The sequence below is a fragment of the Chanos chanos genome, chromosome 6, assembly GCF_902362185.1.
Source record: "Chanos chanos chromosome 6, fChaCha1.1, whole genome shotgun sequence".
NCBI lineage: Eukaryota > Metazoa > Chordata > Actinopteri > Gonorynchiformes > Chanidae > Chanos > Chanos chanos.
This window is the reverse complement of record NC_044500.1, coordinates 12,744,558-12,758,000: the sequence shown is the minus strand read 5'-3', so window position 1 is coordinate 12,758,000 and position 13,443 is coordinate 12,744,558. Positions and strand designations below refer to the sequence as shown.

General features: G+C 38.0%; 1 protein-coding gene across 2 annotated transcripts in view; it reads right to left on the bottom strand.

Annotated features, from left to right (window-relative positions):
* Positions 1-8,588: 8,588 nt before the first annotated feature.
* schip1 (schwannomin interacting protein 1) overlaps positions 8,589-13,443 on the bottom strand; it is a 136,603-nt gene continuing 131,748 nt past the window's right edge. For both annotated transcript variants that reach the window (XM_030777600.1, XM_030777599.1), the window contains 3 exons: positions 9,367-9,490; positions 8,905-8,998; positions 8,589-8,670 (listed from right to left, as the gene is read on the bottom strand). In XM_030777600.1, the coding sequence (XP_030633460.1) occupies positions 8,619-8,670; positions 8,905-8,998; positions 9,367-9,490 (270 nt within the window). In that variant the 3' untranslated portion in view covers positions 8,589-8,618. The remainder of the gene's footprint in view (positions 8,671-8,904; positions 8,999-9,366; positions 9,491-13,443) is intronic.

Genomic DNA, 13,443 nt, shown 5'->3' with positions numbered 1-13,443 from the left:
AAATTACACAATATTTTCAGCCTTCACAGCTTTCCCCGCTCTCTGTTGGGTCATTGTCTTTCTTAAGACTCCCCCGTGTTTTTCTTAAGAAATAGCCATGTATTAGCACTTATTAGTAATATAACATTTTTGTAGTTCTCTCTGACTCACAGGCATTGAATCAGTCCCTAATATCTAGTATGACGAACACATTAATTATTAAACCTGCTTTAAGATGGGAGATTCATCTCGTCAATAACATAATGATAAGCTTATGCCGAAAACCAATGTTGGGACTAAGCTTTAACACATATTGGTCTGAAACAGGTCTCTAGACTGGAACTGAGAAACGTCTGTGATACTATTTGACTGTAGCGTTTTTCCATTTCCTTGCTTAGATGGTGTGCAGACATTCAGAGCGGGGGCAGTGAAAGACAAAGAACTGATGCAGGTGGCTAAACTTATGGGGAAGGAGTGGAAACAGGTGGGGATTAGTTACCTGGACTTGAGCATGCAGGAACTGGAGGAGATCCAGGCCACGGATGAAGACCTGACCATGTGCAAATTTAAGATGCTGGACTGCTGGAGGCGTCACAGACCCAAGGGGAAGGCCAGCCTGCAGGATCTTTACGAGAGCCTGAACGAACGTGACGTGCCTAGTGAGGTCCGGAACACGCTGGAAGGTGAGGTTACAAACAGCTGTGTAAAGAGTGTGTGGTGAAAGCTGCGTTCTTATGTGGCTACACACACATGTCCACACAACACACACACACACACACACACACACACCTCCCCTCACATGTGCTTTACACAAAAGACGTTGTATGCAACTTTACATTTCACTTTTTAATGCTCTCTCTCTCTCTCTCTCTCTCCACAGATATGTTAAAAAATTCTCCTTGATGGTCTCACCGGGGAGTGAAGAATAGAAAGGATTATGCTCTTCCTCCTCGTCTGCCTCAGGGTTTCCTGTCATTTGTCAGGAATAGAAAAACCACTAGAGACCAAAAAAAAAAAAAAAACTTATTTCAAAAATGGGGTCCACATTCACGCAAACGGAACTCTGAGTTCTATCAGAGACAAACGTCCATAGGAGATCCAGTAAACTGGTGTTTGAACCAACAGGTTTCAGCAAAATCATGGTCCATTGTTATGTGTAGAGGGGCTAAAATGGTCACTCTGTTAGGTCAGTTTATTACAATCAAGAAAAGAGTCAGTGTGGATCAATAATGTGGTGCTGTTGTTTATATTGTAAAACTACTTGAGTGTATAGTTTCTTAATGTAGTCTACTTATTTTTTTACTGTTTATGTTTTTCTTCTTTTAAAAAGGCATCACCTTTGGAGTATACTTTAAACTTGGGAAATTCATCATTCTGTGTATTTTGTTCATTCATAATTGTAATTTTTTTTTTGTGTATTTTTCGAAGTTCCATGTAGTTGTCATGGTTTTCCTTCAGGACAGTTAGTGGGATTTAAAAGTTACTGTGACAATGTTATTTCTCAGTGGAACGCAATCATGTTTACTTTTTTCTGTTTTGCTTGAATTTCTGTTCCTGTTGGCATTTGCTTTTCTTAAAAGCATCGATAAGAATTTTAGTCTGCAAACTGCAGAAACTTGACAAACTGACCTTTGGCATTAGCTCAAAAACCTGTCTATCGTAGCCTTAATGTTGCCTCAAGAGGCAAAAAGTAGCATAATTTAGATTTGACTGCACATTTTTTATTATTGTTTTCTTTATTTTTTTTTTTACTGTAAAAAGGTTATCCCAGAAAGCTTGAAACAGTGAGTCTTACGCTTCCTGTCTGTATTGTAAAAATGTATTGTAGATAGCGTTTCTTTTTTTTTCTAATTTTTTTTTTTTTTTTAACTTCATTACAAGCTGAGAGACTGTACATTCCCGTGAACTCTTCAGTGTCATGTGCTGTGCTATTTATAAATGCGCTCCAACTCTTGGGTACATTTTGAAATATTTGAAAAACTGTAACAGTAAGTGGTGTCAGTGAAAGACCAAAGCAGTAAATGTGTATGGCGCTTCCTAAGTTTTGTTGTGCAGTAGAAATGCTCTGTTTCTCTCAGTTGTGATCAGCGTAGGTCTTCCAACTGTTATCTTAATTCTAGTTAGGAGCCTCTCATGAATGTGTCACAGTGATGAACTGAAGGGAGGGGGTGGGATCCGCTAAGTGACTTTGTCTCAAAATATTCCATCCTCAAGATTCTCTAAGATTTTTTTTATTTTATTTTACCCCTATTTACTTGACACCCCCCCCCCCCCCCCCCCCTCCCGTGAAACTTTTCCCATATTTTAAATATCAGGGTAAAAAAAAAAACAGCGTGACTGTTGAAAAGTAAAGAAATAAACCCCATGTCTTTCATTTTCTCAGTTTTTCTTTAGAGACAGAGACGGTTTCGGGCAATTTCAGACCGTTAAATTGCGAAATGCACAGGTTGTGAAATTTTCACAGAATGTCACCCTCCTACACGAAGACCTCAGGGATAGTTCTGATACGTGTCCGTTTAGTGTGTAGCCTCTGAGATGAAGAGTCTGAGACTGAATAAAAGTTTTTCGATTTTATTTTTAAGACATGATCATGCTGTTGTTCTTCTGATATTCAAATTTGTCTGCTGTAATTTTTCTGTTCTTTTTGATTGGAAATTCTTGCATTGTGAAGTAGGGGAGCCTTTTAGAAACCGCAGTCCCCCTGTTTAAATCTAAAGTGAACTGGACAAACAACAACAAAATTTCAAAAGTATTGCTTTATTTAAAATAGTCAATAAATAATATCATCACAAACACAATGACAAATAAATAATTCCAAAAAATAAATACATTGCTTAATTAAATAGTCACCATTAATTAAATAAATATATCAAAGGCACCGTAAGGTCTTCAGCAGCTAACTAACGAAAGACCTAAGAGATGTAGCTAGCTTATGTATAGTCTTCACACTTTGGACATTGAATACGTACATTTCACTAATTTTCACACACTGATGGATCTTTCTGGAAGCATCAGTGTAATGACTGAGACAGTCAGCAGGCTGTGTCATGTATGGTAGTGCAGTATTTGATTATTTGTTGGGTTTTTTTGTTGTTTTTTTTCCATATGGTGATTATTGAGGTGATTCAAGGGAATAAATTTGATTAGCGATGAGGATGATGATGATGATGAGGATGGCGATTGACTTATTGATCGATTGTGATCATTCACTTCTTGTGTTTCGCGCTGATGTAGCCAAGGGCTCGGTTGATGGTGATGGTGCGTAGATGAAAGCCTTTTAGAACTTTGCACATGCATTTTCGATCCTCAAAGCGATCCTCACCTTGACATAGCTGAGAGAAGAAAACAGGGAGAGATTCACATTTAGAAACTTAAGAACAACTGAAAATTCACAATGCACTCATCTCTCGTAACGATAAAACTACCTTAAAAAGAGGAGGACATTAGAGAAAACAAAGTAAAACTCACCAGATTAGATGAAGTTGGGTTTTCAGTCATTCGCCAGCCACATTCCTGTGTGGAGAAATGGGAAAATTATAATGTAGGCTACAGTTCTTCCTCGTCACAACCTCATGTCTTTAGGCTCTGGCTGCATACAGGCAAATAGGCAGTTCATGCAATTGAACATCTTTCCTTGTGACATTGCTCTCTTAATTAGCTTAATAAATGGGATGCTTGATGAAGATATCGGTTTGGTATGGCTTCGGCACATTCAGTTCTGTTGGAGCTGTGGTAGATGTAATTGAAAAAAGGCTTCAGGTAAAGGCGCCATGTTTATTGACCCCTACAGTCTACCTGTATGGATCTGACCACATCGCATAGCTGTAACTCTCTCCTTTATTTTGATGTAATCACAAACCATCATATGTCAATATCTGCAATAAATTTTACGTTCCAGAATACAGTTGGGGTTTTTTTTTTGTTTTGTTTTGTTTTTTTGTGTGTGTGTGTTGTTTATAAGAGCGTGTTCTGATGTGATGTAATAGTGAGATCCAGTTTTATCATGACATAAACATTACTATTCATATTTTGAGTAACTTCCCCACTCAGAGCAAGTAAGTATTTGCCTTTAACAAACACAATCTAGGACTACAGTGTTAATGTGTTGTACACACATTATTGTCTTTACAGGTGTATTTGTGTGTATATAGGTACACAGATGCCTCTTACCTTGAGTGTATTTTGTGTGGCTTTCACAATAGAGCTGAGATTAGCATGCTTGTAGGCTGCTAGTGTAGTTTCATAATGATGAAGGTCTGCCTTGATGTTTTTGAGACATTCACCCTAAACAATCAGTGATAACTGTCAGTTGTATTCATATCAAAGGAGGTGAAATGTTACTTGTTGCCTTTCTTTCTTTCTTTCTTTCTTTCTTTCTTTCTTTTGTTTGCTGTGTTTGGTATGTTTTGGAATGATTTAAGTTTGTTTTAAATTGAATTGGTTTGAGTATTCCTAAAATTTTTAAATCCTGTAATTTTTTAAATTCGGTTTCTAGTACTTTGATAAAGTGTTTAAACTGAGGTTAAAGAAAAACATTCAAAAGTATCCCTAACATTTGGTTAATGATTCGAGCTGAGAGATTAAGCTTTGGACCACATACCTCACTGAACTCAGACTTGGACTGGACAGAACATCCTGTGTCCTGCAGGAAGATAGGCATAAAATCAAAATTCTTGTCTCTGGGCCTCAGTTTGACATTAGGTTTCAGAACCAACTCTTGCATTGCGATTAACAATATGTCAGCAATATTATCCAGTGTCAAAAATAAGAGTGTTAATATTATTCTTGACATATTGTTACTCATCGGTATTTAAACCGTTATCAAGAAACATTGTGTGCGGATAGCGTTAATCAAATTCAATATTAGCTCCGACTTCATACATTTCGGATTGCATGGCCTCAATATTGTGGATTGTTATTTTGAACTACTTTTCAGTTCAATTCCAGTTACATTATTTATTCATTTATTTATTTGACCAATTACGCAGTAATCCATTACAGTTCTTACCTCACTCTCGCTGGGTTGGCAGGCATTTACTGTCTCAGATCGGTCGTTCACCATCACTCCCAGGTCCGAGCAGTTAAATCCATTGAAGAGACCCCCTTCTACATTGTTTAGGCTGTACTCCTGCGTATTCGGTTTGATTGACATGAAATTACCAGACAATTCCCGAGAAAGACGGTGCTTGATTTGACATAAATATGAGGGGTAGCCTACTCACCTTCTCGTCTTCCAGTACGGTTCTTAGGGTTTTCAGAAGCATCATAGATTTTTCAGCACATTGCTCAACATTAGGAGAAAGTGGTACAGGACTCCCAATCACAAGGGGCCAGACGATCACAAACAAGAGCAGAGGAGCTGCAGCTGTACGGGCGATTAACAATTCAGAACCCAAAATGTATAAGGATGAAACCAATAACATCAAAGTCAACGAGATAGATAGATAGTGAGAGAGAGAGAGAGAGAGAGTACTAAGAAAAAAATATAAGATTGTTCAACAAGAATATTTAAGAACAAAATATAAGATTGTACAACAATCTGAGGGGTTTTGATTAAAAACAAACGGGAGATCGGAACTAGAGACTTCCGTAAATAGAAATAGCCTATAAAGGTTTCTTACAGACATGTAAAACACACACAAAAGAAAGAAAAAGCATGAAATACTTACAAGACATAATATTAGAGAGCATTTTCTTGTCTCACCGTTCACAAGTTAAGTTGTGTATGTTATGAACCTGTCATTCTCAAATGCCTTATTTATAGGCTGACCGACAGGGATTCCCCTTGCAAGCCGTAGTCTCTCATCGTAGTAGTGATACTGGAATGTCCTCTTTAGTCTCGGGGAGACGCTCATTGATGAAGCACTGGTTTACTGAATTTGTTAATTTCTGTACACGATCAGTAGTGAAAATAGTAGTGAAAATTGTACATTTTAAGAGGCGCTTTCTTAAATGAACTTGGACATACATAAATATTTGTCCTAACAGGAGTAGTAAAGATTTTTATTTTTCATTTTATTTATTTGTTTTCATGCTTTGAAGCATGAATTAACACGTTTTCCGAACTCTTAATCAGTGATTCTCGGACGCTTGCAGAACTGCAAATTTCATTTTGCTTACCGCTTTAAAGACTTATTTTTTTCACCACTCTTTCATATGCCTGTTCATATATATATATATTGCTAAAGTGTTAGCTTTATCGATACAATACTATTAAATATTTTGATTGTCTTTGTTCTGACCAATAATCTGCAAGTCAATGTTAGTTTCAGTGACTTTGAAGTCAGATCATTCGATCAGTCGTACTTTATGTCCATTATGTAGGATTTGTCCATACATTTCATCATTCATTGCTCATTGACTGACGTCCTACATAGGGCCTGTTCCTTCTCTTTTTTCCAAGCATGACATGTGGGTTTGAGGGAAACACAACACGGACTCCTACAGTGATGAGTTTTAACAAACGCCTTTATTCTTTCCTGACTAGTCATCATGCCAGTTCAAGGTTTCAACATTGGTTAGTTTGTGATATTTTCCCCAATTCATAAATAAAACGTAGTAAAGAGTAATTCAACCCACCTTCTCAGTATTAGTCCATGTAAATTTTCAGGAAATTAATTTGATACGTTTTTATGAATTAGTGCATGACTGTTCAGGAAACCGAGTAATAACGCTCTCCTCAAATGTTTCATCTTTCAGTTTTGTGGTTATTTGGTGATTCCTGAAACACACGAAGAACCACAAATTATGAATGTAGATGAAAACAAAGTTTAGAAGAAGAAGAAGAAGAAGAAGAAGAAGAAGAATAGGTGGAGAATTTTTTTTGTAATTTTTTCACCTTCAGTTATGAATTTGTGTCCCTGTTGGTGGCCTAAATGTGGTAGAGATCGTGAGAGCCGGTGGCTTTCGATATCAGTTATACTAATTAAAGTGCAAGTGACAGTGCACCACACAACCTTTTTCAACTGTTCGCAAATGTATTGTGCAAATGTGGTGTCAATCTCATCTCCCGAGTGTTTCATGCACTGAAACGAGTCTAAGAATCGTCTAGAATGTTCGACCCCCCCCCCCCCCCCCCAAAAAAAACTGATTTATGCAAAGAACATCTGTTCAGTTTTGCCCTGGACCTCAGTAAAAATCCATAGTTTAAATGAAAGAAGATCCTTTGTGAGCCAAGACTGAAGGACACTGAAGATTTGGAAAGGTTCTGAATCCCTCCGAATGAGTCCCTAAGCCTATAAAGAACTGAAAACAAAGAAACATCAAACCTGTAACTACAATTTTTTTTTTGTGCTGTTTTGGTTGTGTTGTTTTAGTTCATTGGATCTGATCCATTACTAAAATAAAATCTATTTTAATAGTTTATAATGGATCAAGGACTCCAGTCATTATGGAGGTGATGGTATTTCGGGCTTACATCAACTTTAAAATGGATTCAGATTTTGACAACAACAGCGATTAAAACTGATAAACAGATCTGAAAAGAAATCAATTATTGCGTTTGTTTTCACATTGTTCACCCCAAATTGAGACTTATTTGAGCTCACATCTCAACATTTTTCAAAAATATTAAAATATAGCCAAGTACGATGGAACAATAAAAAAGTATTTGACATTTCATAAGAATGCAGGAATAATAAAACTATACTGAAAATATTTCAAAATTCTTCACATTCCCTCATTTTCATAAGCTTCATAAAGACGGACATAGATGCATTAGATCAATTCAATAGGAACATCCTCTTCAGAAAGTCCCCCAGGTATTTTCAAATTTGAAGGAAACCAAACAAATACTCATGGATCATTAAGGAAGAGATCACACAGAATATAAATAACTGTAGAATTTTTTCTAAGATGACAAATCATATGACGAATTGATTTTTTTTTTTATTATTATTGCCTTGCCATCCCGGAATTAAAATCAGACATCATACAACAGAATATGAAACAAAGTTTTATTTTTTTATTTTACATATCTGTACATAAACATTTCTTCCCTCAAATAAAGAAGCTGAATACAATAGGATGGAAATGATATTAACACACTTATTCATTTAAAATGATTCGTGTCAGAAAATCAACATTCACAAAATGTTGAATACCGATTAGAGTGAACATATTACCAAAAAAGCTACGACTCCACTACAAGGCAGGCATGTTTCCTTTAGACTCAATTAGCACCTTCAAAATCAAAGTTTCAGTTGAAAACTACCATTTGTGCAGAATAAAAAGAGGCCAACTTTAAAATACAGTCCAACTTACACATTTCGGCAGTTAACTCTTATTGTTTATACAATGTCTTTTTCAATGTTTTTTTTTTTTTTTTAAACTGACGCTCTACTTAAATTCTCGCTATATTTTTTTTTTCCACCATTTTTGCATTTGACAGTTATAATTTAGTGGCAAATAAAACGAGTTAAAATGAAACTAGTAAGAAGCAAGGCCAGTCACTGCACAGGAAGCCAGGGAAAACACCCCAGTCTCACACTTTGTTATCCATCATGAGCATTTGGACAACGACAGAAGCAAAAGAAAAGGTGGCTTTCTTTCACACTGATGCCATGAAAAGGTGAAGGGGGGTGGGGGGGGGGGCGGGGGGTCAGGGGACAGGGCGAGTGATGTCAGGGCTGAGTCTCGGCTTATTTTGACGGGGTCTTTTCGGCCATGTGTTTCTGTTGACTTTCGGCATGCCTGTGTGCACACATATATGACATGCCAGGATGTTAATTTACACATCGGCCAATAGATCATTAAATACTGTAACTGAATTAAGGCTCTGTTCAATGAGAGCCATAGAGCCATATCTACTGAAGGATAGAGAGAGAGAGAGAGAGAGAGAGAGAGAATGCGAGAGAGAGGGAGAGAGGGAGAGAGAGAGAGAGAGTGAGAGAGGGAGAGAGAGAGAGAGAGGGAGATGGCTCTCACCTGGTCAGGTCCTCAATATCCACCAGCATGGCGTCCTGTTCCATATGAAGTTCATCTCTGATCAGCAGCAACTGCACCAGTTCCTCATTCAGACCTGCAGAACAAGATACACAATGTTCACATGTTTACAGACCAACACATTCATTCTTCCTAAATCACTTTTGGTTTATCCAACAGGTTTTAAACAAAGATTCCTAAGTAAGGGATAATGTACAGCGAGCTGGTCATTATCACAAAATAAACCCAGGCGGGGTGAAGGAGGACCCCAATGCGAATTTAAAACGATTTATTGATTTAAAAATGATTTTATTGCTTCCGCTAAAAAAATAATTCCATAGCAACGGTCTGTTATGCATAGCAGCGGTCTCCTATACAGAAATAACAGACTGTAGAATGCCGTAATTGACCAGTCAGAATCAAGTATTCAACAAGGCCTTGTAATAAATTATATATGTCACTTACTCTCTATCTGTGAGTGGAGGTCATTGACTATGACCTGGAGCTGTCCGAGTGTCATGTCCCGCAGGTCTGTGGGCTTCAGACTCCTCTTCATCAAACATTCACTGATGTGGGGCAGATGAGGGAGCTACAAGGAAATACACATATGAGAGACATGAGCAAACATACACACACAAACACACATACGCATGCACACACACAAACACACAGAGACACACACACACAAAGACACACACAGAGTCATAAATGGGGAGCTGAATAACTCCGGACACTGTCATTATTATTGTTCTAACACTGACTGATTGAAAAGACACCACTTTGAAGAATATCAGTGTTAGATATCATGCAATGCAAAGAGCCATTCTGAGTTACTGGCTGGTGCTGTATTTATGAATATAAGTGTGGTAGTCACTGCCAGGTCTATAGTAGTTAAACATGTGCTTATGCCTGCTCCAATGAAATTTAACACAGGAGAATGAAGAGTTGGAGAATCTGAGACAAGCATGTTGTTTCAAAGTGCAATTGTTTTGGTATTCCGACGCATTACACATTTTGCAAACCACTTCTGGTTTCATCCACAAATAGCCAGTTCAAATGGGCACTGCCCCTTGTTTGACCACATATGGGTGGCGACGTGTTACATATTATATGTTACAAACAACAGAAAATGAGTCTCCTGACCACATGTTTGTTCTAAGCTCATTATTTGGGTGTCTGGGGTTCACCTGTGTTCTTCCCCCACTAATGACAGAAAATGATCAAATGAAACCATGTCACGAGCAGAATCCCAGCTTGTGGGAATAAAAAAAAAAAAAAAAAATCAAAAAACCAAAAAAACCAAACCAAAACAAAAAAAAATGCTCCCAAAGTGTAAAATCCATATTCATCACACTTCTGATTCAACATCATCTGTTTTTCAAACTCTGGTTTATTAGTTTATATATGCTGTTGGGGCGTCCAGCAGGGGGCACTGCTCGGAGCCTGGAGCAAACACTGAGGTTAGACTGTGCAATGCTGCACAATGCTGATCCCTGTCTGTGCTGTTTGTCTAACATAGATAAAGCTAAATGTAACCTCACTCTGTACTCTAGAAGCCTTAGTTAGCCACAAACTACCTTATCAGATCCACCAGACAACTGCTACCTCTGACACACACACACACACACACAGAAACTGAGTCAAAAACACACTCTCTCTTTCATTCTTTGACTGTCATTTTATCACTCTATCTATACACACACACACACATACACATGAACGCGCTCACGCGCTCACACGCACACGCACACGTACACACACAGACAGACACACATGTACGTGATAATGGGTGTGATTCCTGTGCACAATAGCTCTATGAGAGAGAGACAGAGAGATGGGGGAGATGGGAGATGGGAGTTGGGGGGGGGGGGGCACGACTGAATATGTAGAACACTGTTCAATCAATTATAGATATGTGTTTTCACTAAATCTTGATATCTGTGGAAGCAAATGGTCTGGCAAGGTCAGATTTTGCAGTGAGTTATCAAGACATTCAGCTGTGCCTTGTCCTGAGCTTTTCTAAAGCAATGACTGACACAGCTGATGAAGAGTATGCAATTTCTGATAATTAAGCAACGTTTGGTCCCTGAGTAGGTAGACAATAGACACCTGTTTTGGTTAAAGGAAAACACATGCATATGTTTTTATCTTATTCAGTGGCATTTCAGCTCATATGTGGTTTAGATGAATGGAATAACCATACTGTGACCACAAAACATAAATGTCATCTCTGTGTGTTTAAGTCATATTCAAAGGTGCTTTTTGAACGTTGGTGGCTGAAAGGTACCTTCAAAGTACACGTTTCACTGAGACATCAGTGCGTTCACCACCACAGTCAAGTCAGCGGACTTTCTCCAACACTTACTTGTACACCATAACTTTTACTTAAAAAGACTAAAATTGTCCAATGAATATTTAGATGTTTCTTAGGATTTAAATATTCTTTCATCAGTGTAAAATGAATTCATTCCTAGATTTAAGAATATAATCTGAATGCAATAGTCCAAAGACAAAAGAAATCTTTGAACCTTCAATAAAAAAAAAACGTTTTGTGTTGATTTGTTTACTTCATGCAAAATAAAACTGATTATGATAGGACTTATAAACTTTACCCTGTTTAACACTTGGCATATTCTAGTCTTCCAGCCTTCATCTAATGTCTACAGGTTTGTTGCAACCCTATCACAAACATATCTTATTTCCTTAGACTATCTTGTTACAAAGATTAACGACATTGCAACTGCCGTAAATGCAGATGACAGTTAACAAAATTTCTGCGATAAAGCTACAACCAAGCTGACAAAGGTTTTTGGTTCTGTAACCTGAAATTGTTTGTGCTGAATGCCATAAAAGCTTCCTTTCTCAGTTTCGCTCTCTTTCTCTTTCTTTGGGGCACAGTTGAAGAGTGCTGACTTTTCAAAGCCAAACATGATTCATGTTGCATGTTGGGATTTCTCATGCTCTCGGGTGAGGAGAATTCCCCTGCTGCTTTACCGAACTCTTCTCCTCCTTGTATGCTTTTTTAAATAACAACTTTTCCCCACCTGACTACATGTCACACACACAAACACACACACACACACACTTCCCATGCCCCTCTTAATCTCTCTCTCCCTCCCTCTTTCCCCCCTCTCTGTCTTTTTCTCCCACTCTCTCTCTCTCTCTCTCAGTGGAAGTATGACCTCCATAGTGAATCCATAACTCAGGTGTGACTCAAGTGTGTCTGTGCTTTATGCAGTTTCTCAGTGTTCTTTCACTTTAACACAGGAGCCGCTGCAACTGCACGACACGCTGGCTCTGACACCATAGCACCCGGCAGCTGCTTCCTCTATGTCATGTGCCATGGTTTCAGTTTAACGAGTGAAAGAGACCGTCTGAGTGTGTGACGCTGAAGAGCGTAACACTCGGGGACAGATTTAAAGAGATAGTGAGAAAATGTGTGGGTTGACGGATACTGATGGTATTGTGGCCTCTCTGAGCTCCTGGTTACGCTACTATGGACTTTCCTTCCATGATGGCTTGGAACTCTATGGTTTTGTTTCGCAGCAAAAGAAGTGACTAGACTTTAATAGTTGATTTACCTGCTAAAAAAGGTACCCCCCAGCCATTTATTACTAAGAATTCAAGCATTTGAAAACCCCGCATTAACTTTACATCATCAACATTTTCTCTAATAATGACTAAATGTACTCTTGACACATGGTAGAATTAAGTGCATTCTATGGAAGTCCTGGTACGATTTCTTTCGTTACTGAAAAAAAAAACCCTGTTACTATGGTAATTATACATCCAGTTTATACATGAAACGTATGACGTGTGCCTTTACATCATTCTACACAGACTCAGTCTGTCTGGCATTTCAGGCTGGTGCTTGAGTTAATCTGAACTGAACAGTGGCATTGACTTGTAGCATTTTCCACTTTGCCTAGAGAATTCTTGCCTTTATTCAGGTTGCTGTCCAGCTTGTCTGTAAAGGCCCAAAATTTCATAAAGCCTAAAATGTAACATTACATTATTGGCATGTTATTACAGTATCGGCCTGGGTTGAAGGCACAAAATGTAATGGTGACCCAAAATGTTATAAACATAAGCATAAGGTAAACGATAATGTAATAATATAATAACGATAAAAATGATTGGTAACGCAGTTACATTTGGCTAATAATATAACATTATTCATTCAAAAAACTGCTCGGTCAATAACGTAATAACCTGCCCAAAATGTAATAAGTTATTACATCATTGGCAAAAAGGTACCATTCTCACTTTTAATTAATTATTGGCCAATTATACTATTATTGGCTTTATCACATTGTGTTTTACTAGATGTCTAAAAGTTCTTACATTATTGGTGGTTATTACATTTTGGATCTCTACATGGCCCCTACAGTCAAAGCACCATAAGCCTTATCTGTGCTGACAGGAGGGCACGGAGCAGACTCTACACACGTCACCCGGTCCACTGTGGCCTCTAAATAATGGATTCCTCTGGTTGATGCTTCCTCTCTGAATAAGTAAAAATGTCCTGGCCAGGTGACGGGT